General features: G+C 47.4%; 15 protein-coding genes across 15 annotated transcripts; 5 read left to right on the top strand and 10 right to left on the bottom strand.

Moving 5' to 3' along the window:
• Window positions 1–29: 29 nt before the first annotated feature.
• On the bottom strand, window positions 30–1,178 carry ECU10_0510 (hydroxymethylglutaryl-CoA synthase; the record flags this gene model as incomplete). The annotated part of the gene is made up of 1 exon (NM_001041999.1): window positions 30–1,178. The coding sequence occupies one exon, from the start codon at window positions 1,176–1,178 to the stop codon at window positions 30–32; it is 1,149 nt and encodes a 382-aa protein (NP_586166.1).
• Window positions 1,179–1,373: 195 nt separating this feature from the next.
• On the bottom strand, window positions 1,374–3,005 carry ECU10_0520 (ATP/ADP translocase; the record flags this gene model as incomplete). The annotated part of the gene is made up of 1 exon (NM_001042000.1): window positions 1,374–3,005. The coding sequence occupies one exon, from the start codon at window positions 3,003–3,005 to the stop codon at window positions 1,374–1,376; it is 1,632 nt and encodes a 543-aa protein (NP_586167.1).
• A 317-nt stretch (window positions 3,006–3,322) lies between these two features.
• Window positions 3,323–4,183, top strand: ECU10_0530 (uncharacterized protein; the record flags this gene model as incomplete). Its single annotated transcript, NM_001042001.1, has 1 exon — window positions 3,323–4,183. One exon carries the CDS (start codon window positions 3,323–3,325, stop codon window positions 4,181–4,183), a length of 861 nt encoding a protein of 286 aa, NP_586168.1.
• A 90-nt stretch (window positions 4,184–4,273) lies between these two features.
• On the bottom strand, window positions 4,274–5,935 carry ECU10_0540 (uncharacterized protein; the record flags this gene model as incomplete). The annotated part of the gene is made up of 1 exon (NM_001042002.1): window positions 4,274–5,935. The coding sequence occupies one exon, from the start codon at window positions 5,933–5,935 to the stop codon at window positions 4,274–4,276; it is 1,662 nt and encodes a 553-aa protein (NP_586169.1).
• Window positions 5,936–6,200: 265 nt separating this feature from the next.
• On the bottom strand, window positions 6,201–6,905 carry ECU10_0550 (uncharacterized protein; the record flags this gene model as incomplete). Its single annotated transcript, NM_001042003.1, has 1 exon — window positions 6,201–6,905. One exon carries the CDS (start codon window positions 6,903–6,905, stop codon window positions 6,201–6,203), a length of 705 nt encoding a protein of 234 aa, NP_586170.1.
• A 42-nt stretch (window positions 6,906–6,947) lies between these two features.
• On the top strand, window positions 6,948–7,658 carry ECU10_0560 (short-chain dehydrogenase/reductase; the record flags this gene model as incomplete). Its single annotated transcript, NM_001042004.2, has 1 exon — window positions 6,948–7,658. One exon carries the CDS (start codon window positions 6,948–6,950, stop codon window positions 7,656–7,658), a length of 711 nt encoding a protein of 236 aa, NP_586171.2.
• A 51-nt stretch (window positions 7,659–7,709) lies between these two features.
• Window positions 7,710–8,720, bottom strand: ECU10_0570 (cAMP-dependent protein kinase; the record flags this gene model as incomplete). Its single annotated transcript, NM_001042005.2, has 1 exon — window positions 7,710–8,720. One exon carries the CDS (start codon window positions 8,718–8,720, stop codon window positions 7,710–7,712), a length of 1,011 nt encoding a protein of 336 aa, NP_586172.2.
• A 110-nt stretch (window positions 8,721–8,830) lies between these two features.
• ECU10_0580 (uncharacterized protein) lies at window positions 8,831–9,760 on the bottom strand (the record flags this gene model as incomplete). The annotated part of the gene is made up of 1 exon (NM_001042006.1): window positions 8,831–9,760. The coding sequence occupies one exon, from the start codon at window positions 9,758–9,760 to the stop codon at window positions 8,831–8,833; it is 930 nt and encodes a 309-aa protein (NP_586173.1).
• A 28-nt stretch (window positions 9,761–9,788) lies between these two features.
• Window positions 9,789–11,129, bottom strand: ECU10_0590 (phosphatidylinositol 3-kinase VPS34; the record flags this gene model as incomplete). The annotated part of the gene is made up of 1 exon (NM_001042007.2): window positions 9,789–11,129. The coding sequence occupies one exon, from the start codon at window positions 11,127–11,129 to the stop codon at window positions 9,789–9,791; it is 1,341 nt and encodes a 446-aa protein (NP_586174.2).
• Window positions 11,130–11,229: 100 nt separating this feature from the next.
• Window positions 11,230–12,948, top strand: ECU10_0600 (uncharacterized protein; the record flags this gene model as incomplete). Its single annotated transcript, NM_001042008.2, has 1 exon — window positions 11,230–12,948. The coding sequence occupies one exon, from the start codon at window positions 11,230–11,232 to the stop codon at window positions 12,946–12,948; it is 1,719 nt and encodes a 572-aa protein (NP_586175.2).
• Window positions 12,949–13,000: 52 nt separating this feature from the next.
• Window positions 13,001–13,495, top strand: ECU10_0610 (uncharacterized protein; the record flags this gene model as incomplete). The annotated part of the gene is made up of 1 exon (NM_001042009.1): window positions 13,001–13,495. The coding sequence occupies one exon, from the start codon at window positions 13,001–13,003 to the stop codon at window positions 13,493–13,495; it is 495 nt and encodes a 164-aa protein (NP_586176.1).
• A 69-nt stretch (window positions 13,496–13,564) lies between these two features.
• Window positions 13,565–16,384, bottom strand: ECU10_0620 (uncharacterized protein; the record flags this gene model as incomplete). Its single annotated transcript, NM_001042010.1, has 1 exon — window positions 13,565–16,384. One exon carries the CDS (start codon window positions 16,382–16,384, stop codon window positions 13,565–13,567), a length of 2,820 nt encoding a protein of 939 aa, NP_586177.1.
• An 88-nt stretch (window positions 16,385–16,472) lies between these two features.
• ECU10_0630 (T-complex protein 1 subunit eta) lies at window positions 16,473–18,008 on the bottom strand (the record flags this gene model as incomplete). The annotated part of the gene is made up of 1 exon (NM_001042011.1): window positions 16,473–18,008. The coding sequence occupies one exon, from the start codon at window positions 18,006–18,008 to the stop codon at window positions 16,473–16,475; it is 1,536 nt and encodes a 511-aa protein (NP_586178.1).
• Window positions 18,009–18,027: 19 nt separating this feature from the next.
• Window positions 18,028–18,234, top strand: ECU10_0635 (uncharacterized protein; the record flags this gene model as incomplete). Its single annotated transcript, NM_001415260.1, has 1 exon — window positions 18,028–18,234. The coding sequence occupies one exon, from the start codon at window positions 18,028–18,030 to the stop codon at window positions 18,232–18,234; it is 207 nt and encodes a 68-aa protein (NP_001402592.1).
• Window positions 18,235–18,265: 31 nt separating this feature from the next.
• Window positions 18,266–27,721, bottom strand: ECU10_0640 (dynein heavy chain; the record flags this gene model as incomplete). Its single annotated transcript, NM_001042012.1, has 1 exon — window positions 18,266–27,721. The coding sequence occupies one exon, from the start codon at window positions 27,719–27,721 to the stop codon at window positions 18,266–18,268; it is 9,456 nt and encodes a 3,151-aa protein (NP_586179.1).
• Between the last annotated feature and the right edge of the window lie 19 nt (window positions 27,722–27,740).

Consider the following 27,740-nt stretch of genomic DNA (forward strand, 5'->3'; position numbering starts at 1 on the left):
TTGGAGCTATAGCACACTGGACAGAGGATTTATTCCGTTAAGTATTCATAATACCTCGCAAACGAAGATATTCTCTTCAGATAGTAACCAGGCGAGTAGATTCTTTCCTGGGCCTCGTAGTTGTCCTGTGGCACAGGCTCCTCGAGAATCTTCGTGAATTCTTGGTAGGATATCTCTTTTCTTTCCAATAGTCTTTCCCGGAACCCAGTAACCATGCATCCCTTAGAAATCCTTTCTAGACAAAACATGGAGCTAGAGGCCCCAGATCCATACGAGAACATCAAGATCTTCTCACCAACCTCTCCGTCATGACACTCAAGCAAGGAGATTAGTGACAAATACAGGGAGGCCGAATATGCGTTTCCGTTTCTTCTGGACGCCTCCAAAGACCTTAGAAGCTTTTTCCTGTCTATATGGTTTGCAATGCATATCTTCTCCGGGAGTCTTGTGTATGGGGAGTGGAGCACAATGTAGTCGAAGGAGCTCTCCTCTGCCATTTTCTCCCTGAACCTTCCATAGCATATCTCGAATGCTGTCCTGTAGTTCTCTATCGACTCCTTTCCCTTGACAACAGGAAACGGATGTAGCTCCCTAGGCTTCATGAAGTCAAACTGGTTCGTAAAGTAGTGGATGACGCTTGACGGAACAACCCTGTAGATGCAGTTTGGCCCCAGAAGAATTGCAACCGCCCCGGCCCCTCCTGTTGGTTGACAGCTCTTGTCCTTGTACATGGCTACATCGCTGGCAACAACGATTGCAAGCCTTCCGTCCCAGAAAGACGACTCCATCCATGCAATTGCACTCAGTAGTGCGTTTGTGCCGCTGTAGCAGGCGTGTACATTGTCGCAGCCGCATATAGAGGTGTTTCCGGGAAACAGGTCTGTAAGATATGACTTGATCGACTTGGATCCATCTGGATTACTTTCTGTACCAACCTCGAGCCTTCCAATGGCCATGGGATCGACGTTGTACCGCTTCATAAGCCTGCTGACTGCATTCAGTGCAAGGGAAATGGCGTCTTCTCTTCGGGACGGAACACCCATCTGCTCCAGCCCCAGCCCTATTTTGATCTTGTCAACTTCAAAGTCGATGTTGTTGGCAACCTCCTCTTGGCTGATGTAAAGCGAGGGAAGCTGGTATTCGACTCCGATGATTCCAAACATGTTCTTTGCAGGCATCTCCGGGGTAAAATCTTGTACATTTCAACAAGGCTTCCATTTAATAGCCCGTGGGAAATTGGATGAGGGATATCCTCTGGTAGTATTCCAGCGGGAGAAGTCCAAATAAGAAGCAAAGAAGATGTTTCATAAGGTTTATATTGGCGTTAGGCTTCTAGTTCATACTTGCGATGTCAAATGGAGCTTGCCATCCCATCAAAATTCATCCAGTTCAATATAGGTGTTGGCCTCTACAGCAGCTTGGAACTGTCTACTCAGGTATTTTAGGATGAAATACCACATTGCAATTATGATAACAATAAGGATTCCTGACACACTTGACACCCTGCGGATGTCCGTTATGTCCCACAGCCCTGTCATAACCGTGCATATTATGGATCCCAGAGACTTCCCAAGCTTTCCGCAGAGCCCGTCGTAGACAGCCTTGTACTTTGCCCTGTACAGGGGATCTATCTGCATCGAAATGGCTTCCTTTGAAACATCTGCCCCAAGGTACTTCCCTATCTTCATGGATGCATTTGTTACAAGCCCAAGAGTATTTTCGAGGATAAATGTAGGCATTCTGTTTTTGAAGAGAGATCCAAACAGCACATTCCCCCCACTGTCTGCTCCTACGTTGTAAAAGGCAATCAGAAACACAGAAAAGAGCGAGAACATGGCTATCACTATTGGAAGAGACGCTAGATATTTCCAGCCCCCCTTCTTGACCAGGGCAGAGTATGGTGTATTGATAACCACCAGCAGAGATATGGCAATTATTATCTGTTCCAGCCCGTTGTAGAAGTTTGCAAATGTTTCTTTTGAGTTGTTTGTGTATCTGGCTCCTGCTGCTATCCCACTTTTAAATGTTGCCTCGACCAGGGTAGAGGTAACTCCGTAAAGAAGCACGTTTAAGGATATGGCAATCAGCAGCTTTGATCGGGACAGGGTCTGCCGAGCCTCGTCCAGTTTGAGCTTCCTCCGCTCGGTGCTCGTCTTTTCTACTTCCCTGATCAGAAACACAGGGGCTGGGAGGATCTCCCTCTCCATGTACTTCTTCAATGCGAGAATCCCGATCACCGTGGAGCCTAGCACCAAGATCAGTATCCTGAATCCCAGCTCCTTCGTCTCAAATGCAACCCCATCTCGCCACTTGTTGAATACCAATGTAAGAACGGCAGACAGGAAAATAGATATGGCATTCGATATGTTGTAGACCGATATATATCTCTGGGACTGCCTCCTTGTCGACACCTCGTTGGCAAAGATGTTGAAGAAGTATGACACTACTAGAGCTCCCCACATCTCCGAGCACAGAAAGAGGAATGAAGACGTCCACTCGTTGAAAACCAGAAAGACGGGATACAGAAAATGGATCCTGAGAGACTCCATCTTTCCGTCCCCAAAGATGTCTCTTGACCAGTAGAAGTCCTTTTGTATGTATCCCTTGAGCGGCCACACAACTAGCCCGAAAAGGATGTAACATCCGGAGAAGAGGATCAGGGTGATGTCAAACATCTTGGATGGAGTGAAGAGGCTCAGTCCTAGTTGAATGGCCCAGATGAAGAGCAGAGAGCATGGCGGAAGAAAGATAGACTTGATAAAGAACATGGACATAGGGTCCTGCCTCCCCATAAGAACCATTTCTCTCAGATTTCCCATTATTGTATGCACCATTGTTATGACTCCAAATAGAAGAGACAGATACAGAACCCTAGGCCATTCGTTTCGTGCCACTCTTATGTGCTTGAAAAAGCCAGTCTTTCCGTACACCTCCTCCTCCAGCTCCTCCTCTGTTCTGAAGAGATAAGAATCTTTAGAAGATGCCGATAGCTGAAATGTGCTCATTTAGGGATGTGAACGGTGTTGATAAAAATCGATGGAAAGCAGTTTTTTGGGACCGGGCTGTATTATGGACAAAGCGGGAATTTTCCTTTAGGGCTGGGCGCGAATAACTTAATTTGTCCTTTCAAATAAGGATAATTCTATCATCTCTATCTAGCAAACATCTTACTCCCTATCCCGCGGCCAATAATACTGTTATGGAATAATTGTTGGGATGTTTAGGGCATGGGGTTCAATTACTGGACAGGTGTTGCATTGGCAGCTGTGTATTTTTATATAACGGCAGGGCTATTTAATTTAGCAAATGTCCATCCTGACGAATGACAATGGATCGAGAGAAGAAAGAAGATCTTCCTGGGGTCTTTTCCGTTTCTGAGAGCAAGGGATGCCATGGAAAGAGGCAGCTAAGCCTAGACGATATGTTTTCCAAAAGGAAGACTTCAGCAGGCACAGGCCCAAGTAAGAGCTTGGAAGCAGGTTGGACCTACGAAGGATGTGCGCAGCCATGCGAATACTGTAGGCTTGAAGAGAAGATCGACCCGAGGTGGAGGATGCATCTGAAGCCTGAGTTTGGAAAGGATTACTTCAGGGGAGTCAAGAGATTTCTCCATGAAAACAGAAACCATTTGCCGCCCATCGACAAGATATTTACATTCTCGAGATTTTTCCCGCTGGAGAAGACGAAGGTTGTTATAATGGGTCAAGACCCTTACCACAACGATAACCAGGCGATGGGGCTGTCATTTTCTGTTCCGGTGGGGATACCTGTCCCGCCCAGTCTCAAGAACATATACTTGGAGATTAGCTCTGACATCGAGGGATTTGAGGTTCCTTCCCATGGGGATCTGTCGGGATGGGCAGAAAGGGGAGTTCTGTTACTGAACGATGTTCTCACTGTCACGAAGAACCGACCAAACTCGCATGCCGGCATCGGATGGAGGGAGTTCACAAGCTGTATTCTTCAGGTTATAAACGAGAAATGCACTAATGTTGTGTTCATGCTGTGGGGGCGGCATGCACAGGCAAAGGGCAAGTTCATCAACAGGAACAAACACCTGGTGCTAACCTGCGGACATCCAAGCCCGCTTAGCTCTAGCCACTTCTTCGGCTGCAAGCATTTCTCAAAAGCCAACAAGTATCTCATGGACCACGGCAAATCACCAGTCGAGTGGCAAGTGTAAGAGGGTGGCCTAACGAAATAAAGCTATCAGTCCATCCTACGTAGACGAAAGGACAGGTGACACCCCAAGAGGTTTTAGTGGACTATTAATTTATTCAAGATCCTTTTTACCAGAGAAAAGATCGAGATCAATTGGGGATGAAGTCTGGATGGATTGGTTGTACTTCCTGTTCAGGTATATAACTGAGTATATCCAGATGGGCGATATTATCAGCCACATTCCAAGGGTAATCGGTGCAGCAGCCCTCACATCGTTGTATCCCATCACAGACCAAAACATTGCGTAGAGCGATCCTATTGATTTCCCAAGCTTGCCACAGAGTCCATCATAGACGGCCTTCAGTCTAGGCCTGTATAGAGGGTCAATTTGAAGGGAAATAGCCTCCTTTGAAATATCGTAGAAGGCATACTTAGCAATCTTCATTCCGCTCACGCAGTAGATCCCTATGTTGCATTCTAGATAGAAGTTTGGCTTATATCCCTTGACCAGTGAGGAAAGGATCACGCTTGTCTTCCCCTCCGGATAATTCGAGTAGTTGAAGAATGCCGATCCAAATATCACCAGAGAAGACACTAATGTGACTAGTGGAGGAACAATTGCCATGGTTATCCATCCGTGTGTCTGAACAAGGGTGGATATGGGCGTCAGCAGTATTATTGCAACCAGAGCCCCAACAACACGTTGCTCCCCAGACACAATCGAGGCCGAGTATGCTCTCTTCTCCATGTTGTTGGCATCTGCTGCAACGCTTATTCCGTTTTTCCACGAAGACTCAATGAGGTTGGTGCCTGCATAGTAGAAAAGGGCATTCATCACCATGGCAACCAGAAACTTCGACTGCGCCATAAGCTTCATGCTTTCGGAAAAGCCAGCAGAAGACTTGCGTCCCTTCTTCTTGGCAACTCCCTCAGTCCGGATAAAAAGCTGCTTCTTAAGAATCGTGTTCTCTGCATACTTCTTCACCAAATATGTAACAGCTATCATGGCTCCGAACACAGCAAAGAAGGAGTTTGTGATCAAGCATGTCTTCTTGTAGTCCCACTCCCTCACTTTTTTCGAGTAGAAGCTCGTGCTTTCAGACGACAGCAGAAGAAGGATGTTGGAGATCACATAGAACAGTGGCATCATCCTCGTAGACTGCCTGATCGTAAGCGCCTCGTTTGCAAATGCTAGGAACATAAACTGCACCACCAGCGACCCAAACAGCTCCGCACATACATAGACAAAGCTTGTCGTCCACTCGTTGAATATCAGGAAGATTGCAAACAGAAACTCAAATCCCTTGTATGCCATCTTGTCGTCTGCAAAGATGTCCCGAGAGAAATAAAGTCCCGGCTGGATCTTCTCTGCGAAGGGAAGGAGGACCATCCCAATCAAAAGGTAGAGAAACGAAAATGCAATCAGCGTGTAGTCGAAGACCTTCGATATCGTCCGTGTCACCAAGAGCTTCTGCACAATCCCGGTAACAATAACCGATATCGGGAGGACAAAGCATGTCTTGAGAAACGAAATGGCAATGGGTAGCTGTCTAGACAGTACAAACGAATCCTTCATCACCCTTGAAAATGAGTAGATGTAAGCTGAAGCCCCAAAAATAAATGCCAACGAACCCCAGAGCTTCCACTCGCATCTTGCTACCCTGATGCGGCTCAGAGGCCACACCGTAGATGAGTTTGCCTGCGCCTCAACCTCGTCTTCTGTCAAAAGAGGTCTATTTTCATTCACCGGAACTGAAGATCCGATTTCGCTCATTCCTTTGGGGCTTATTTTTTCTTTTTTTATATAGGAGTGAAAATTTTGCTGAATGCTACAATTTTGAAGATCTGCCTGGAATTAGAAAGTACCCTCAGAAGACCCAGAGCCTCTCTTCCATGCCAGGTTCCGGCCCATCTCTGCCCAAGCCCATGTCCTAAGTCGGCAGCCAGTGTTTTAGAAGCATCATCCTCATTACCATACCGGGCTCAAATGAAGTCTGCCCCAATCAAATTCACAGAATCCAAGTTTTACAAGAATGGCTTTATTTTTCTGCTATGTCCTGTAGGATCTTATCTACTTCCTTCGCAGACAGATGGCACAGATCCTGGCCCACTTTTAGATAGGCAACCTCAACTTCGGAGCATCCGGAGTCCGCTCCAATGGACTCAAGCAGTGCACCGACAGCCACCTCAAAAAGCTCCTTGTCGTCTATGTCGCTGCGATAGTTCTTTTCAATAAACTTAGTCATCTTCCCATGCTTTTCCCCAGCCGCAGTCGCATAGCAAGGATACGAAATCCCAGACATGTCTGTTTGATAGATCATCGGCCTTTCCTTGTCAAAGCCAAATATAGAGGCATTGAATGCAGCCGACCTCTCTGCAGAGCTCTGGATAAGCTGCTGGACCTTGTCTGCAAACGATCTGCAGAGGATGTCTGGTGTCACCTCAAACCCAAACGAAAATGCCTTCCTGTTTGCAACCATCTTAATCCTCTTTACAACATAGTCTGTGTCTCCTGGAAGTCCGGTAATTGCCACATAACATTTCTCAGACACTCTGTGGAAGCTCGTGGCCTCAGATTCCTCGAGCTTGTCCTGAGGAATCTTTTTCGACACGCAGACAATCATGTCCTTGGACTTGGCAGTCACAACAGGCAGCCCGTTGTTCACTGCCTCCAGGCCGTATTCAATTTGCAGCAGCTTGCCGTCGCTGTTGAAGATGTTCGAAACCTCTTCCTGTGTTGTCATTTAGGGATGTTGTATATTTTTACAATTCTACAGAGCCTTGCCATGGCAAAAATAAACTTTGCAGGAACAACTGTTTGCGTCACCGGCGGCAGCAAGGGTCTTGGGCTGGAAATCACAAAGGAGCTCATTAAAAGAGGGTCTTATGTTCATGTGTTTGGGAGGTCACCACGGCCATTTGTCCACGAGAACATGGAGTATCACCAGGTGGATCTTCTGAATGAAAGGCCCAATATCACAATCCCATTCGATGTTGTAATATCAAACCTGGGGACAAGTGTTGGAAATAAGAAGTTCGACGACATGGAGTATGCTGAGGTGATGGACATGCTGAGGCTAAATGTGGAGCTGCATCTATGGCTTCTGAAGAACACTAGGTACAAGAAGTTTGTTTTTGTCAACTCTGTGCTGTCCCAGCAAGGGCTTCCAGGATATTCCATGTATTGTGCCTCCAAGTCATTCATCCATACTCTGAACCAGTCGCTGAGGAGAGAGGGGAAGGACACCATGATAATCTATCCCTACAAGATAAACACCTCACTGTTCAGCGAGGTCAAGGATTTTTGGACGCTCGATGCAAACTATGTTGCTGTAAGGCTTCTTAGGGACATCGAGAATGGCGCCAGAGAGGACTTCGTACCCTGGATATTCAAGCCAATCAGCATTGTGTCAAGGGGAATTCCCATGTTTCTTCAGGATGCCCTCACCAGGCTGACAAGGAGGGTATTCTACAGCTCTGAGAAAAAAAATGAATAGTTCACATTTCAATGTTCATCAGACCTCCCCGGCAGCAGAGAGCTCTTAGGATCAGATATAGCCGCATCTCCATATCTTTCTATAGGTGTCTGGTGCATATGTGGCACCGTATCCTCGGAATGTTTGCCCATATCCATCCTTTTGATCGGGAAGATAGTCTGTTGTATAAAGAACCTTGAGGTTTGCAGATCTCGAAAGGCACTCTTTTCTTGTGGTATTAAACAGAAACGGCGGTGCAACCTTTTTCTGCAGAACCTCCTCCCAGTTCATCCCGCCAAAAAATGGATGTCTTCTTATAGTCTCTGCATCACCTTCTGCATATCCAAGCCTATCCCTAGGAGAAACAGCCAGAAGCCTCGATATCAGGTCCCTGGCATTTTCATCGAGAAACTCTGGAAACTCGATCCTGCCCCTTTTAATTCTCGCAACGACCAGGGCAGTGTCCGGTGCCGCAAACGGAGTAACCCCGACAAGCATGTAGTATAGTATTATGCCCATCGACCAGTAGTCAGACACAGGGCTGATTTCTCCCCTCTCCTTATAATCTATCGATGCATACTCAACGTTGCGCTCGGGATCCCCAACAACACAATCTATCCTGTTTAGGAAGTCGTACTTCAGCTTTATGTGTCCGTCGTCTCCTATCATCATGTTGCTTGGCGATAGAAATCCATACGAAAGCCCTTTTGAATGCAAATGCTGGATTGCCAGCAGAATCTCTGCCAGATAGAACCTGGACACCTTTGCCGAGAATCTTCCTTCAGAGTTGATCAGCTTGATAAGGTAGTTCTGCGACTGTTCAGAGAGCAGGAATAGATGCTCGTAGTCCTGGAATCCACATATTGTATTGATAAGGAAGGAATGCCTTATCCTCGATCGAACATAGTATTCGTGGTGCATCATGTTCTGCTCTCCATAGTCCACTATCTTTTTCTTCTTCATTACCCTGAGGCCATAAAGACCCCCGATCCTTTCGCCGACCTCTATGAACACAAGAAACTCCTCCCAGAACGGCCCGAAGCCCGTTTTCTCGACACACATTATATCCTCCTTTCTTATCATCCGATGGGCGTTTCTATCCGGTAATTTTGAGGGCATTGAAAGCTTGAAAAATCCTGGACGCCCTCCAAGTCGGCTTATAGTCCAAAGTTTTATTTCATGCCTAGCATCTGTCAGATGAGCAGCCTGGTTGCCAGGCCCAAGACATACTGGAGAATGGAGCTCTCCTCTATCGTGTCCCGCCTCGGAAGATCCGTGTCCATAATTTCCTTTGCTCTTTTGAAGTCCTTCATTCTCTTTTCATTGATTTCGTTGATCCTACTTCTGTATCTTCTTCCTACGTCCCAAGAAAACATGTTTCTTTGCACAAATATGCTCTTCTGCACCTTCTCAAAGGCGCTGCAAAAGTCTTTCCCTAGATACGATCTCAGCGTACCTCTGAAGTCTTTTATTCCCATGAAATGGAGGCTGTGGAGAAAGTTTAGGAGATCCAATAGCCCATGCTCGGGATCTCCTGACCATCTTTCGAGTTTTATGGTGTTTCCATCGAAGTCTTTGTGGTATTCATTCTCTCTTGTTGAGACAACCACAACTCTTTGGAGAGGCCTGTTTAGATGCTCGCTGCTGAACGTCTTTTTGTCCTTGCAATACACCTTGTAGGAAATGCAGCCATACGGATCTATCCTATGCAGAAGAAGCCTAGAGAAGCTTCCCGGCGACCCCGAAACATGAACCAACTCATATATGTGAGCAGCATGGAAAAGAAAAAGATCTGCAAATGCCCTCCCGGTCACCAGGAAGTCCAGATTGAAAAACGAGAACCTCTTCTTCACAAGAAAGTCCTCGCAGTCAAAGACAACGGTGGGCCTTGGTCGTTCCTGGGGAGGCAGCACAGGAATCACCTGGTTTCTTTCCCTCAGAAAACTGCATATCCTTGCCCCCGCTCGTCTAACGTACCCCACAATGCTCTGGTCGTCAGATCCACCCCGTCTTCCGAGAATGGCGATTCCTACACCCAGAGATAGCGCCGACGACGTTATGAAAGGAAACTTCTTTTCTTCGATTTTGCCCCTGAATGCTCTGCGAAGCTGCCCAAAGTCCATCAGGGGCAGGACACAGACATTCAATAATCTATCTCCTTAAGAACATTCCCACTCTGTTTATAAGATGTGCTACTGACGTTTTAAGGCTCCCGACGGCACCCCTGATCTCTTTCTCGAAAAGTTCCAGCGCCCTTTGCTCTGACATCTCCATCCTCAGCCGGGCTTGCGCGAACGGGATGATTTCATTCAGGTCAAACTGAAAGATCCTGTTTTGAGCCAGTATACACCACAGGACAAAGATCTTGCGGCACGATCTCCTTATCTGGAGGAATGCTTCCCCGGATCTTGCAAGAAAGTCCTGGTAGATCAGCTCATCGTTTACAAGGTAGTCGCGTATGGGCCTGGCAATTGTTATTCTGGAGGAGATGGGCTTTGGATCCCTGCCAAACACATGGCTGAAATCAATATGAAAAAACTTCCCATCTCTTGTTACCATCATATTTCCTGGGTTTCTATCTCCAATTCCCATCACATAGCAAGCAACCGAATACCCACACAGGGTGCTCACAAACACCTTTCTCTTTTCAAAGCTTTCCTGGTGTCTCGGGTCTCTGTCCTCCTCAATATACATTTCCAGGTCCTTTCTGCTCCTGATCCTTGTGAAGTCTATTCCATCCACCACCTCTACAATCCCCTCTTTTCTGCTCAGCGGTATCACCTTGTATGTCACCAAATCCACGCCCATCAGCCTGGACATATATCTTATGGTCTCAAGAACAAACAAGTCCCTGGTTAGGTCGTCCCCTTTCTTGTATATAATCCTCGAAACCCCCCTGTCTGTTCTCAGAGGCACAAGAATGGGAAACGTTGACGACGGAAAGATCTCGATCTCCGGAAAGATTATTTCTTTCACCGTTGCATCTAGGCTAAACAACGAGGCATACAATCTCATGCTCCCTGCTCCGGGGTGGAGGCACAGTGTACCATGTAATCTGTACTCCCTTAGTCTCTTTTTCCTGGGTGACCCCTGGGACGTTATGCTGTAGATTCTCCTGATTTCATCAACCAGGGCCATTTGTCCTTCCAGCTTTCCAAGTATCCCGCACTTGGTGTCGAGTGCAAGAAAGCTGCTTACAATGTCTTCATATCTATCCATGGAGTTGGTCCGTTCCTCGTGGAGCTCGAACCTGATCTTCCAGAATCTGTCTATCTGATGCTCAACAGACAGTCTGGATTCCAAGTCTCTTCCTCTGAGCCAAGGGAAATACATGTACAAGCTGTCTGTAGCCCCAGTGCCCAGATACTTTACAACCATGTTCTCCATGCCCTTACATCCATTCTTTAGCAGTCTCAAGATGCTCTCAATAAGTGTGTAGATGTCTTCCTTCCCTGCATTCCATGTAAAGACATCGCCATCCCATTCTTCCATCGGCCTATATTTCCTGGTGTTTTGGTATCTCCACATATATCACCATCTGAAACTGCAGCCGTTGGGAACGGGTATTTCAATTACTACTTCTGGATCCCCCATGAAACTCGAGCCGGGAACAGTCGAAGCCCTCTACAACAGCCAGGCCAACAATCCGTTGTACAAGAATCCTGTTCTCCAGATCACATCGTTGGGAAAGCTATCTGTTGCGATTGGAGACAAGCAGAGATATCGAGTTAACCTGTCTGACGGGGTGAACTACATGAAGGGAATATTCTCCAGCGAGCTCACGCCTCACTTTGAAAAGGGGCTTGTGAGCAGATACAGCCTCATCAGGCCTGGAAGGTTTAGTGTAAGGTCCAAGGACGGAAGCGTGTACATATACATCCAGGAGATCCAGGCGTATGAGGACTGCAACGTTGAGATTGGGAAGCCCGTGAACATAAGCACCGGAAATGCATCCTTCAGTGACAATCAGGCAAGTCCCGGAAACCAGAGGCATACGAACGGGGTCAACCAGCATCGCAGAGCACCAGATGAGGAGGACAAGAAAAGGGTGAAGAGAGATGCCGAGGATGAAGGAGAGTTTACGGCCATAAACATGCTGAATCCGTTCCACAACAAGTGGGCCATAAAGGGAAGGGTGGTGATGAAGAGCGACATAAGAAGGTTCACCAACCAGAAAGGAGAGGGCAAGGTATTCAACTTCGAGGTTTCGGACGGAACTGCACAGGTGAAGATAATATGCTTTTCTGATTGTGTGGACATCTTCTTCCCTATAGTTGAGGTGGGGAAGGTTTACACCATTGCAAAGGGAACTGTTAAGATGGCGAACAAGCAATATTCCACAAATCCATTTGACTATGAGATTATTTTGGACAAGAGCTCTGAGGTCCACCGTGCTGCCGACGACGGGTCTCCGAAGTACTTTTTCAACTTTGTCAAGATTTCTGACCTGACGCTTGGAAATGCATACTGCGACACGATTGGGGTTGTTAAGGAAGTGTATGCACCCTCGACAGTGATGGTGCGAAGCACGCAGAGCGAACTTCTCAAGAGGGATGCTGTTCTTGTCGACGATGGCGGAAGTGTGAGGCTGACGCTGTGGGGGCCGAAGGCTGAGCTTGAGATTGAAAGTGGAATGGTTCTTGCACTCAAGTCCATTAAGGTCAGCGAGTTCAACGGGATTTCGATATCAACGACTGGAGGGTCTCAGGTTGTGACCAACCCGGACATTGCAGAGGCGCACGAGCTTGAAGGATGGTACCAGTCGATAGGCAAGGACATGCAGGTGACTCTTCCCCGAAGAGAAGAGAAGAGAAGACTGATCCAGGAGGTTAAGGAAAGCGATCTGACATATTCAACGGTCCAAGGAACGGTGATGTTTCTGAAGGAAGACGGGCTGTGGTACACGTCATGTAAGGGCGAGGGGTGCAATAAGAAGGTTGTGATGGAGGACGGCGGGTGCTACAGATGCGAGAGATGTAACATGACATACGAAGATTGTGACTACAGGTACATGGTGACCATGCATCTTGGAGACTTCAGTGGGCAGATGTGGGTAAGCCTCTTTGACGAGGTAGCAACAAGCTTCTTTGGGATATCCGCCAGGGAGATGAAGGTTATGAGCGAGGAGGCCCCTGGTGAGCTACAGGCGCTGATTAGGAGAATGTACTTCAGGGAGTGTCTGTTCAGAATCAAATCAAAGCAGGACAGCTACAATGATGAGATTAGGATGAGATACAGTGGGCTGAGCGTAGAAAACCTAGATATCCTCAAGGAGTCGAAAAGACTTCTTGGTGTGATTGAAAAAATGTAGTGGAATAAATCTTGAGGCCTGGAGATATTTTGGTCTGTATGCATCTGTCCCCATGCAGTACAAAGGCATCAACAGAATGACGCGAGAAAAGATACTCGGCTCGGAGGAGTTCAAGAGGATGAGGTCGTTCACACATGCGGATGTGATTCAGAGCATCTGCTCTCTGGACTCGATAGGAGGCCTTATCAGGGGCACTCCGCACAAGTTTCTGTGTCTTGTCCAGAAGATGGGGGCCACCTCTCTGAGTGAGGATGCTGTTGCTGTGGACTTGGCGAATCTGAAGCCTCTCGAGCCTAAGCCTCTGGGCTCTCCGGCAGAAATGTTTCATGGAAACGTGTATTTTATAGCCGCTTCTCTGTTTTATCTGAGGCTTTCCAAGAGGTTTCACAAGTACAGGCCTCTAATTGGGTTGTTTCTCGCAGACTTTAGAAAGATACCTGTGGTTGATGGACAGAACAACAGGACATTCATGTACCTTGATGTGCTTGCTGACGATTTATTGAATAAAAGCAGGATATTCAATGTTCATCTAAGCAGAGCTGATTGAGCTTTTGGAGACCATTCGAGTGCTGTGGAAGCCTTGAGCATCCAAATCAGAATAAATGTCTTTAATGCTTCATATCTTCTGGATAATCCTTTCACCATTTAGAACAGTCGAGAGGGAGTCTTTTTGCTCATCCGTCATTGTGGAGATGATTTTCTCTGCATAGGTGCCGGATGCAGGAGATGAGAGTATCGAGGAGATGTATCCGAACGGCTCGAATTTGTCCAGCTCAGTTTCGAAGTAAATGTCTTCTTCTAGGATGTCCGTGCAGCTGATGTCGCTTGCATCGAGGCATTGATCATCTTCTGTGTTTACGAGTGGCGGTGGAGCGTCTTCGTCGTCTTTCATCTGGTTCCTTAGTCTTATGGCTTCAGGGAGGGAGGTGACCGTTGCCACAAGGACCTCGCCAAGACCGTGCACGTCAAGCTCAGGAAGAGCTCCGTCCTGAAGCCTGCAAATGGTTCCTATGAACAGCATGCATATCTTCTTGTCATGCACTCTTTTGAATTTGTTTTTCTGGCTGAAGAGCTTTTCAAAGAATGATTGGAGATACTTCTGCTCCCTAAGGATCCGGATGGTCTCCTTTGGTCGCAGAATGAAGCAGTTCATTATCAGCTCAAGCGCATATACAATTGCAGGGCCATCTTCATCAATCATCTTCTCTCCAGAGATCGCAACAGAGATGAAAAGCGGAAGTCTTGAGGGGTCTTTCGAGAGAAGCTCGTTTCCTATGTTCAGGATAATCGACTCAATGATCCGGCATCCTCCTATGAAGTCTTCGTCAAGGAAGTTCTCCTCGTTGCACAGGCAAAGCTTTGATATCACAGAGCAGATGCTTCCCAGTATGCCTGCATCCATGACACTTGTCTTCCCGTATGTTATGAAGTTGTCGATCAAGTCTGCTACTTCTGTCGAGTATACCGTTATCTCGTCAATCGGAAGATTCAGCACCATCTGGAACAGGCCCCACATGGAGCCCTCTATCTCCTTGATCATATACACATATCCATTCAGTATGTCCAGGGCCTCCTGGTAGAAGTCAGACTTTTCTTCCTTTAAAATGAAGGATATAACGTCGTAAGAGTTCACATATGAGTACTTGAGCACCAGAGACCTCTGGTCGAGAGACAGAATAAGGCTCTCGATGCTTCGAAGGAAGCCAGAGACAACCATCTGCTTGTCTTCTCCTACATCGCTTTCGTTCATCAGATGCGACAACGTGATCCTTGATATAGACCCTACAAGCTCCGGTGCGTATTTCGATATTTCCTCGGGATAGTATCCAATGATCGAATCCAGCAACATCGTCAGAGGCTCAAGATTATATGTGTTGGAGAGGCTGAGTATCGACTCTACAGTTTCGGGAATCAGCTGCCTGAATTTCTCAGAGGATGCCTCATTAAACAGGAAGAACGACATTGCAAGTGTGCTCTCAACCATAAGCGCCCTGTGGCTCGACTTCATGAGTTTGTGTGTGTTGTCCAAAGCCTCAAGGGCCAGGCCATTGATCGGAAGATCCTCCTCTATTGTTGACAGAAAGTAGCAAGCCTGGGACTTCAGAATACACGAATTTCCGCGAAGTGCTGGAATTACATGGTTGGCCACAATGTACTCAAGCACATTTCTTGCTTTCTTCATCAGAGTAGATTTTATGCTTGCCAACAAGAAGAAAGATCCATATGCCGCTCTTATGTTGTCTCTACTTGGGGTTTCCTTGCTGCCTCCGAGAATCGAGAGCAGGTAGCTGATGATCCCTTGAAAAGTTTCCTCCTTTTGCTTTACCTTCGATATAATCTCGCAAAACAAGGTGTTCAGGCTGCTCCTCAGGCCGTTGCCAAAAAAGTTGTACTTCTCCCTCAGATATTTATCGGGGTCATTCTCAAAGTCATCTTCCTCAGAGTCAGAGAGAGAATACAAGGGCAGGATGTATCCAGAGATAAAGTACGACAGATTCGGCTCCATGTACCGGAAAAAATCTGCATCGGATGTCAGCAGCACAAAAAAGTCTATGGCATACAACTCGATGTCGATGGTCTGCTGTGACCTTTCCTGTATGATCTTCAGAAACGTTGCGTACACCATCTGAAACCTGTTCATGTCCGTGATATACTCGGAAAGCTCGCTTTTCTTGTAAAACTTCTTGATCCCCTTGCTGCACGACTTGTACATGAAGTATGCCGCCCACTTCTTGCTCTCAAGGAGGTCTTCGTTGCTGCCCTCTAGGTTCAGAATCCGGAGAGAAAGATTGAATACATACGAAAAGGTTCCTATTGCAGAGAGGAAGTCTGGTATTGAGTAGTAGCAGTAGGACTTCGACAGCACAATCATCCCAGTCTTGACCATACCGTAGTTTCCAGACTCTAGAAATCCATACACCTTCTCCAGAATGTCCTTTCCCGCTGTGTCAAACATAAGGCCCAGAACTTGCTCAAGATTGTACTTGATCTTCTCTGCATCAAACACCCTTTCATACATGTTCAGCGCTGTAAGCACATGGTTTGCTTCTGAGGTCCTCATAAACCCCGCTGCCTTCCGGAACATCCCATCCAAGTCGCTTAGCTTCTCATTGTTGAAGATATTCACAAGGATCGCGTTGTATGCCGTCCTAGTCACCTCATCCCCATACAAAAACAAGTCCAATATGTTTTCCACAAGATACTTCCGGGCCTCCGAGTACTCGTTGCTTCTCCACTGCTTGATTATTGCATTCTTGAAGTAGATGGCTGCCACCCTCTTGACTATGGGGTCCCCGTCCTTCATGCAGGTGTGTGGAAGAGACATCACAAATCCAGGCTGTTTCTCCAAATCCATTAGCATCGCCTCCGCTATGCTTCTCTTCCCTGCATCAGAGTCGATCGTCTGCAGAAATATTTGCCGTGTTTCTTCTCTCATGAGGGCATCCTAGATATTTTTTAAAAATTTTCAGGATGAATCGCATTCCTATCCGATGGAGAGGGGCCCACAACTACTCGGAATAGCTTTATTGACTCTTTTCGGCCATGATTGTCGAGTCAATCATGATAATCGAGGCTGCCGCGCTGAAAGACGCCTTGACCATATTCTTCTTGACTTCAAGAGGCTCGTATATCCCGAGCTTCTGCATGTCCCGGGCCCCATCAATGCTGATTCCTTCGCACGAGTCTCCGTTGGCATGTCTTTTTCTGAGGTCCTGAATCGTGCTGATCGTGTCAAGCCCAAAGTTCCTGGCCAGAAGGAGGGGAATCTTCTCAAATGCTTGCCCTACAGCCTTTGCAACAAACATCCTCTTATCATCATACTTCATAGACTTCTCCCTGATAATCCTGGACAGCTCCATTTCAACGGATCCTCCCCCAGTAACAACCTTTCTTGTTCTCAGTGCTGTCCTGACAACACACACTGCATCGTGAACAGACCGTCCAATCTCCTCGAGAACCTCCTGTCCAGGCCCTCGGAGTATCATGGTGCATGCACTCGTCCCTCCTCCCTCAAAGTAGTTGTATCTGAACTTTCCCAGCTGTCTCTCTTCAAAAAGTGCGCATGCCCCCAGGCTGCCCTCCAGGTAATCCGTTGCCCCAAGGATACTCCCTCCACAAGACCCTACAACCCGTCCAAGATCCTCCTTCGAAACCCTCCCTGCACAGAATATCCCGTGCTTTGCAAAGTACTGAGTCGCATAATCTCCTATCGACAGAGAGCTCAGAACCACATTCGCTCCGCTGCTTATTATCTCGTCCAGCTTCCTCCTGATAATAGCCCACTCAGCATCGACAACCCTCTGGTACTCCTCAACTCCCCCAACCCTTATCTCCGCATTGTCACGCTCGCTCTTCCACTCAAGCTCAACATTTAGGCAGAGGATCCTTGGATTCAGAATCCTCTTTGGCTGCTGTTCATACCCCGCATAGGTAAAGCACTTCTCAAATGCAATTCCATTCACAGCAACCGAGTCTCCAATACTCCCGCCCTGCACCTTCTTCACCCCAATCGACTCTGCATCGTCTATCTTTGCTTGTTTCACTGCATCCACTATCATCCGTGAAAAATACTCCTTCTCGTGCCTTATGTTCTTCGAAGTAATGCATGTCCCTGCTAGCTTGTAGAGCACCTCGTCGTCAAGCTCCATCCCCATCTTCTCCAAATGCTCAATGCACATCATCCGAAGCTCCTCAAGGCATCCCTTGATGCATCCAAGGTCGAAGTTGTCCTTGATCAGCGGCTTCAAGCAGCTTAGTATCTCGGTGGTTAGGATCACAACGCTAGTTGTTCCATCTCCAACCTCGCTGTCCTGCGACTCAGACAGGGCCACCAAGAGCCTTCCCACAGGATGTCTTATATTCATGTGCTTAAGTATCGTTGCCCCGTCGTTCGTTACAACAATCTCCTTTCCTGCAAATAGCTTGTCCATTCCATAAGGCCCCAGGGTACTTTCCAAGAACTCTGCTATCTTGGTGCACACATCCACATTCGACACCACCTGGAGCTTTCCCTCCCGAGGGTCGACTATCTTCTCTGTCTGCACAAAAAGCTGGTTCATGTCTGGGCCTAAAATTTTTATGTTGGATAAAGGTTCCGAGGAAAAGCTCCTTACCGACTACGAGCCGAAAAGGTGCAGGAAAATGCCCAGAGAGCGAAAAAGCACCCAAGCATCCTGCCAAGAGTCCAGAAGACGCGGATCCCTCTTCAGAGTTGATCTCGCCAAGGTCATAGCCAAGAAGGAACATTTCGTATTTTCAGGATTTCTTGACAAATTCATTACATAAAGCTTTATGCAAGGCTTTTTATTTAGTAGGTTTACATATCGATTCTGCTGCTGTACACAATGGCCTTCAGGTACTCCTTGTCGCAGTGCCCCATGTTCTCCGCACACAGAGCAAGGTCTTTCAGGCCGAACTGGCTACTCCTGCACATCATTTCCATGTGGAACTTCACCAGCTCCGGGTCTCCGCCAGGAACTGAAGCAAGGGCTTTGCTGCTTGTTTCGTGGGCCCCGTAACCTCTGCAGTAAACAACCTTGCTATCTTCCATCAGAGAGTGTCTTTTCCCCTCCTCAATCGTGAATATCAGCCTATTATTTCCAGTCTTCCTAGCATTTCCTAAGAAATGGATGTTCTTGATGAGATGGGTCTTCCTTTCCTGCGTCTTCTCGCCTAGTATCCTGTAGATTTCCTCGTTGTTTTCCTTGGGGCCTGCAGATATCACAGATGCAACTGCCATCTTCTCCTCAACCATGTATGTTGCATCGTCGCAGGCAATTACAAGTGTGTAGTCAAACGGGTATCTATCAATCTCGTCCACAAGATCCGCATACCCACACCCTGTCTCTGGATACGTGCTCGAGTAGAACGAATCTATGCTCCCTGCAATTATGTCTTGAATAGTGCCCATGTCTGCATCAACCATGCTGGTCCACATGTTCTTGACATCCCCGCATACCCTACTGGCTAGGATGGGATACACCACGTCCTCCACATACCTCTTAAAGATCCCAAACGAGAGAGAGACTCCGTATACCTCGAAAAAGCTCTTGCTTTTCCTGCTAAAGAGCGAGTTGAGCACTTCATAAACCTCCCTTTTCTTGGCATATTGCCTGTCAACATTCCTCTCGTTTTCCAGGGACTTCTTATGGGCATATATTTCGTCCAGCGGTGCATGCCCAACTATCAACTCAAGGAGTCCTTCTTCCAGCTTCTCTAGATCTCCCGGGTCCTCAACCTCAAACTTCTCTGCAAAGCTGCAGTTGTATGTGTACTCTTTATAAGGGTTTGTCTTTGAGTTTGACGTCAATATAATCGAGTGTGTTCTGTTGTCCATCTGATGCTTCAGAGCTCTGTAGACATCCCTGTCAAACCTATCACATCCATGAACAATGACGTCGTTTCCATAGTAGCTGCAGCTAGACAGAACCTGCCTGTAGTTCTTATCCTCAAGACTGGTGGAAACAAACCGCTTTGTCCTGAGAAGCCTTGAAACATCACTACGATGAATAAACCCACTCCTGTTGTGATCGAGTATCCATTCAGAGCTCATGAGCATGTACCTTATGGGACACAGGTATTTCATTCTCCTCCACTTCTCAACCTCATCCGACAGTTCGCAAATAACCTTGTTGATCATCAGGGCCTTTTCATCAAACATCGCTATCTCCACTCTTATAGACTCAAGCCTAGCCACCGATGCATTGTACTCGCTCTTCATGGCCTCAATTCTATCTTCAATCTCCATCAGCTTTCTTTCCTCCTCCTCTATCTCTTTCCTGCTTTTCTTGGTGTCGTGCTCAAGCGCCGCTATTTCCTGCTCCATCGGTGAGATTTCCAGCATGATCTTGGCATACTTGTATCTTGCCATCACCCACAGAAAAAGAGACCCGCAGGCTTTACTTGCATTCAATGCTTTCTCGTGGACGAACAACGGCCCAGACACCAGCTTTTCAAGAGCATCAGGAATTTCTAGAGTTTCACAGCCCAGCACCTTGGAGACAAAGTCCTCCCTCTTCATGAACTGGATTAGCTGCTTCCACTCAATGCTCCCCATGTCCCCTTTCGACCTCCCCTCCACCAACCAGAACACTGCCTCAACAGTGCTCCTAACTATCTCCGGAGGGTTAATCATCACCTTAATCTCCGATAGGTTACTCTTCGAGAGTTCCTTGATCCCTCTCCCAGACTCCTCTAGCAGCGCCTTGGCCACCCCAAGTCTTTTGTCCACTGCCTCCCTTCTCCTCTGGCTCAGGCCGAATGCTTCTTCCATTTCGCGCTTCCTGCCCCCAATAGCCTTCTTCTCGTCCTCCATCTGCCTTTGAGAGGTGACAATTTTCTCGAGTTGGCTGTTCAGCACAGCCGTTAAGTCTTGGAGGTCCTTCCTTTTCCGCGACGACTCAGACCCTAAGGAACACGCCTCTTCTCTGAAGTCCTCAATCTTCTGCAGGCCTTCAGTTAGGAATTGTCTTCTTCTGATCTCTTTGTCCCTAAATTCCTTTGAAATCCTTATGAAGCTCATGCCAAATTCAATTGCCTTACAAAGAAAGCCTGTGGTCACAATGCTAGGGTGTAGGCATGAGGAAGGATGTCCATCCTCGTCAATCTCCACCATTAAGGAAGGCACTTCAGAAAACACACCTCCACCCTCTGAATCAATGTTGATCCCAATCTCAGATACAAAGCATTCATTCAACACATCCTTGTGAGATGTGTCCCCGTCGGCAATCTTCCCATGCACTCTAAGCAGGTCCAGGGAGTAGTAAGAGCGCCTTCTCAGCTTAAAAGTCATACATCGGCTGGACAACCCCTTCCCAAGGGTAAGCCTGTCCTCCACCAGGAAGGCAGTCTGCCCGTCGATTTTCTTTTCGTCTTCACGCCCGACTATCTTTACATCTATCCTCATGCGTCTTGTGCACTCCCTCACCAACCAGCGCTTTCCTGACATCCGAGGTCCCTCAACCACAAGATTGTATCCTCTGTGGAGAATAGACCCTACGCAGGAAATGTCGCTGCATTCCCTTGCCTTTCTGAACCTCCGAGCCTCAAGATCAAACTCAATCTCATCCGGTTGCTTTCCAAAGATCCTCTGCATCTCGTTCCGTAGGCTCTTACATTCTCCAAAGTAGATCTTTGCCTCAAAATACATCAGATCTCCCAGATCTCCATCCTCCGTGCACAGATCTCCCAATGTTCTTATAAAGTCTGTAATCTTGCGGAGAGAGGCACCAAAGTTCTTGTAGACAAACAACACAGCCTGCAGAACCTTTTTGGAGCTCTTGAAGTGTCTTGTCGATCCCAGCCTTTTTCTAACCTCCTCCTCAAGTAAAAATGGCATGTCTCTCGGTGCCTCCACAAACACAGACCTTACCTTCCTTTCCAATCTCTCTCCAGGGGTCCCACTAACTGCATCATCTCCATTCCTTTCGTTGACTCCACATATCACAACTGTGTTTCTCATCTGTAGCTCTCCCATCCTTCCGTATTCGTTATACTCTCTGACCGCCTCCACCAGGTTGACGTTTGTGCAGTCAAATTCCTCAATGTAAATCACACACCTTGCATCATACACTTTGCCTCCTCCGATCTTCTTTATCTTATCCTCTCCCAGACTCCCTTCAATCATAGAGATCTCAAACCCTCTTCCTTCAATCACAACAGCATCGTCCCCAAACACCTCGCTGATCAGTGCCCCCTTTCCAACTCCGGCCTCCCCTCGGATGAAAAAGACTCTTCCGCCATCCCTTGACAATGTCTCAATGGACCTTGCATAAAAGCTTTGCTCCTCGGTTGCAATAAGCTTCTTGAACGGAAACTCCAGGGTCTTCTGCCCATCATAGCGTATGCCTGCCAAGACACTGGTGTCTTGTGAACAGCACGCAGAGGAAGGCCCGTCTTCCTCCATATACACGAGAAACACCCTGGTCAGTGTTGCCGGCGTTATCTTTTCCATCGATGTGCTCTCAAACACAAATCTGTAGTGCTCTGGAATCCTGATCCTTTCTCCAGAGCTCAGACACAAAAACCTGTTCTCGTCTAGTATCGGATTGAAGTCCTCGATCCAGGAAGACTCCACAGGCCCATCAAACACAAACCAGCACTCCCTGCCGCCGTGGATGTTTCTCCTCAGATCCTGGACAAATCTGCTGTCCCTCCACTCTCCAGTAAGCTCATCTCGATGCCCAAATATCTCCCTCATGTTTCTTGGGTTATAGTAGAAGCAGGCCGCCTCTCTTGCATCGCATGCTGCTCTTATCAGCACGCTTTTTCCAACCCCGTTTCCTCCTACAACAAGGGCCCCTCTTCTACTGTCCAGCCCATGCAACAACGCATCCTTGTATGCCACAGCCTCCACATCCAATCCAAAAATCCTCCGGACCTCCTTAACAAACACGGCCTTGTCTTTTTTCAGAAGGCATGCCATGAAGAAGTAGATCATTGACCTTGTAATCTCTGCTTCCCCGCCATGCCCTGCGATCATTCTTATTGCCCTCAGTCCAAAATCATAGTGGTCCTGCCTGCTTGTACTGGACTCCATCTGCTGCATCAGCCTGTAGATCTTCTCAGAAATCCCACCACAGTAGTAGTCAATAATATCCTTCACATCGGGCGTGTCGATCCTTGTTTCCCCAAATATCGCCCTTAGACTCCTGGGAAGCTCGTACCGACCCTTATACCCTATATTCATCGTAAGAAAAAACTTCGTCTTGTCCTTGCTCGAGAGAATCAGCTCTGTTGCTCCGCTCATTGTCTCCTCGCTCAGCCTGTTGAACTCGTCAAAGCACAGGTAAGAACCCATGAGCACTGCCCCTTCAATGACATTTCTTAGGGTTGCAAGCTCGCAGTCCTCGTTACAGCAAAAAACAAAAACAGGCTTCCCAATAAGCCTGCAATAGTACTTCACAGACTCTGTCTTTCCCGTTCCGCTTCTTCCATATAGAATCGCGCCGCATAGGCTTTTCAGCGAAACAGCTATGCTCGAAAGCACCCTGCACACCAAGGGTGTAAATACAATGTCTGTTGGAGGATAGTACTCAAACCCATACTCCATCTTCTCAATCGACTCCATGTAGAGCACGCCGTCTTCCACCACAGGCTTGGGATATAGCCGCACAACGCCGTTCGGATACTTCTCCATTTCCCTCTCAAGTACTCGGAGCTTCGGCGTCATTTCACAGGTCTTCTTATTAAAGTATTTGAACTCGGTAATCAGCTCCGAGATGATCGATGGGCATCCCTCCTCTATTCCCTCTAGCCCATCGTAGAAGTAAGACCTGAGCGTATTCCTGGCTTCATTCGAAAATGAGTCGACAAAGCCCCCAATGCTCTGGTCAGTCAGAACCTCCTTTCGGAGCATCACTCTCTCCCCACGGCTTTCAAATCCGGCAATGCTGCCATTGTTGGTAATAACAGCATCTATGTTGAACATCATCCTCAGCATCTCTTCATAGTACGACCTGTTGTTCAGTGCCTTGATGAGGTCTCCGTCAGAAATAAGGTAGAGCCTGGGCGTTTCTTCTCTGCACTTTTCGAGGAAGATCCGAAGCCCTTTCAGTACATCGTTGAGGCCTCTTTTCATCTCAACAATCCCGTCTTTATGCTCCAAGATAGCAGCCAGCTCAATACTCTTTCCCCCTGCAGACTCTGAAGCATCAGATCCAGCCAGAACTCCCGAGAACCTCTCTTTTACAACTGCATATTTCTTGGCCTCAAACCGAAGCGCATCAGCACAGAAGACATTTGAAAGCTCCATTATTTCCTTCTGCACCTCCTCAAAGCAGGACACAAAGTCAAGGCACTCGTCTATGTATCGCTTAGTATCACCAAGCTCGTCAAGAAAAACTCCCTTTGTGTTGAGCCTTGATATCGAATCATACTCCACCAGGAACCTGCCAACCTTGTCCCCAATGCTGCCCAGGTTCGATACAACCACCTGCCCCTCCCCAACAGAACTCAGCTCTAGCTTGAGAGAAGATACTTCTGCTTTAGTCTTCTCCACATACCTCTCAACCTCATACTCCATCTTCGAATCAGCTAGCCTCGCCTCCATGTCCTCCCGGTTGAACATCAGGAAAAACTGCCTCAGCTCCATATCCGCATCAAAATACTTCTTCTTCACATAGGGACTTTTCACATGCCACAGATAATCGCATGCATCCGTGTAGTGCTTTATCTTGCAAAGAAACACTCGAAAGTATTCGGCATGGAATGCACCTGTATCAACCGACCTCAGAAACGAGACAAACTGGGCAACATCCAGACCACTTACTTGCTGAGATTCGTATTTCTTAAGAGACTCACTAATCCTGCAGAAGCTGTCCCACTCGGCATCTAGCGTGTCTATTCTTTCTCGGAGAGTGTCAGAAATCAGTGGAAGACCTGTGATGCTAAGAATTTTGTTGAGGTATTCGGTCTTTTCCTCAAGCATCCTGTGCTTGGCCTTAAGCGATTTGAACATAGGATAGAACATAAGTTCGTCCTCCTCCCTGGCTATACCATCCACCTCGTTGTTGAAAGCCCCGATTTCTCTGTCTAAGGACTCCCGCCTCGATTTTATGGCGCCAAATGGAATGTTGCTCAGGAACATATCCAAGGCTCTCCTACCTATCTCCAGAACAATATTCCTTTCATTTATAATCATCTCCACTGGTGTGCTTGGGCTCTTCAATCCATGCTCAACAACAGCACTATTCAGCTCCTCAAGCATCCTAAACTCATCTGAGTTCAGATACTCGTCAACTAGTATTGTTCTAGATATCTCATCTAATAGGGCACTCTCTTCTGTTCCCCTCTCCTCTTCACATATGGGGCCTGCCTCAATCCTGCTCCTGGGCTCCGTACCATCATAGATCCTGCCCTTTCCTGCCACCAGCATGCCATAAACTCTAGAGTTTTCGGTATCTACAAACCTACAGACTTCATCGCACACTGCTTCAAACAGCTTCTGGTGCTGAGAGGTATCCATGGAGTGCTCAAAAACAAAGAATGGGATCGTGTTCTTAGCAAACATCTCGGCACTCCTGTACGAGCTCCTGACTTTTATGAATCTTTTGTACAGACCTTGTGGAAGCTCGGAGATCGAAACAGAGCCCAATACCTCCAGACAAAAGTCGTACTTCACTGTGACCATTCTGATTATCTCTTCTATCCTGGACTTTATTTCGTGACCGGGGTCGAGTCTTTTGAGGACCTCGTCAAAGAAATATCCTTCTTCAGAAGGAAATATCTTCTCCAGGATCCTGAAGTATTCGGAAAGGGGCGGGTCGAAGCAATTTTCCCATGCATCACATCCTCTGCCTTTCTCCAACCCCCCATCTCGGACTCTGTGTCTCGAAACAAAAAAGCTACCATCCTCTATCTCCAGCGCCTCCTGCACCGATTCAAGGTACTGTGAGAGCACCCTGCCCATCGACCTATTTATGCCCCGTATCACAATGCTCTTCTCGTAGAGTCTAAAGAATCCCACATAGGCTTCCGAGTCAAGCGAGAACGGCTCTTTCTTCTGGATCCGGCTCGAAAACACCGTCTTCATCTCCTCCTTGGCTATTTTCTTCACAAAGAATCTGTAGGAGTAGACTCTGTTCTCAAGCTCCCGCACTCTGTCCATAAGCTCCTCCACTTCGCTTGCTCTTTCTACTTCCCTCCACCTCAGGCCCAAGACCTTCTCTATCGACATAAACACCTGATCCATCTCTTTGTAGAAGAGGTCTAGATCATCGCCCACATCCTCTAGTATCGTGTTAATCGCCTCACATCCAGAGACAACCCTCTTATAGATCCCCCTGACTCCAGATACTAGAGACATTTTCCTGTGAACAGCATGGGGAATCAGAGGCATCAAATCCTCTAGAGACATCATCATCAGGTACTCGTCCAGCCTCCTTAGGACGGGTGACCCGGATGAGGCCCTAAGCCTTCTAGCTCCGTCAGCCCCCCTCTCAACCCTCACTGCTCTTTCTTCAAGAAAGTCGTCAGAAAGTACAGAGCTACACCATTCGCGTATTTCGTCGTCTATTTGCCTCTCCACACACCTCTTTGCCCTCCTTATCCCAGACAGTTGTACTATCCCACTCCATTCCCCTCCAAAAAATAGCCTTAAAACGCCGTCAACCTCCATGAACATGTCACGTGCCATAAGAAGCTCGGACATCCTACCGAAGAAGTCCCTCTGTAAGAATAAAGGCCCTGTCCTCACAACAGAGCTGAGGTACTTGACAATCGCCATCCTGTTGGCCAGCGTTCTTCTTGAGAACATTTCAAGAGAGTTGAAAAAGGAGAACATCCTCATGATTTTGCACAGCTTTACAAACCTCCCAGCTTCTTCTTGGCCAAGCAGTATTGCAAGAGCTGGGGTGTCCTCTTCATCATCCTCCAAGGTTGTTGGGTCCATTCCATGAATCCTTTCAAAGGTTATGTTGAAGATGTCCGAAACAAATTCTTCTTGCTTACCAAACGACACTCCAGATCTAACCTTGGCATCAAAAAGATCTTTTCTCATCCATTTCCTCACAGGTCCACTGTCCGGATCCCCAACCTCAGACCCCAACTCCCACAATAAGGATCTGTACTCTTCTCCGTAATCCATCCCGCCTGAAGAGTATCCTGGCAGGCTTGGAAGAAGTGTTCCAAGCTTCTTGAATGACCAAGTGAAGAGAAGAATCCTCTTGATGTCTCCAAAAGCCGAGTAGAATCCTGCCAGATGCTCTCCTCCTCTAAACTCATAGAACAGCGATGACTCCAGGGACATTGCCTCAGACTCTTCTCCATCGAAGGAGTTCACAAGCGAAGACATGCTTTCCATGCTGCATGTAAGCAGCTCTTCACAACACCCGAGCCACTCTATCGAGACATATTCACATATACGGTCTACTATCAGCCTAGCCAGACTGTCCATTTGGACAAGAATCAGTCTTCGAGCCATCCTCGACTGCCTTCCAATGTCTCTACTGACTGCCTGGGTGGCGCTTATGACAGAGTCCTTGAATTCGGAGAAGCTCTTTGGAAAATAGATCCCACTGAAATCCATGTTTGCATAGAAGTCGTGGAGTCTTCTTCCAAGCTCAGAGTATTTGGATGACGATAGCAGGCTGTCCAGTGTTGCCACGGTAACATACTTCCCACTTTTCCTTAAAACATCACAGGCAAACCTGAACGCCTTGCTTCTACAGAACTCTCTTATGTGGCACATTTCCATATGGAACCTGCTCCAGAAGGACTTTTCTTCGTAGAACCCGTCTCTTTCGGAGCATACAGACTCATACAGTTTCCTCATGCATCCAACCCATTGTTCTCCACTTCTGAAGATAAGCTCCAGCTCATGGCTCAAAAGTGTCTTCCCCAGATCAAGTCCGCTATGGAACTCCTCGGAATATTTCTCGTAGAGTCTGGCCACATCCTGAGTCTCCATGGCCATGCCCTTACTGTCACTGCAGGTCTTTCCACCCACGATCTTTTCCATTTGTTTGATGTGGAGCTCTAACGACCTAAGCATTTTGGTTGCAGCAACAGAAAGGGTGTTTTTCCTAAGCTTGGATGCTGCAGCAGGTATCATGAACCTGGATATTGCATCCACTATGAACTCGTGCCCGCCCTTGAGGATCAGAAGCCCGTCCTTCCCATGCTTGACTATATAGCCGAACTCGTCGGGCATTTCGCCCCTGTATGGATAGGCATGGCCATTGTGGTCTACTATCCATTCATGGATGTCTCCAAGAGATTTCAATTTATCTGCAACTCTATCGATTTCACTGCAAAGCGCATTGTTTATGTCCATTAGAGGGCATAGCACGGAT

The sequence above is a fragment of the Encephalitozoon cuniculi genome, chromosome X, assembly GCF_000091225.2.
Source record: "Encephalitozoon cuniculi GB-M1 chromosome X, complete sequence".
NCBI lineage: Eukaryota > Fungi > Microsporidia > Unikaryonidae > Encephalitozoon > Encephalitozoon cuniculi.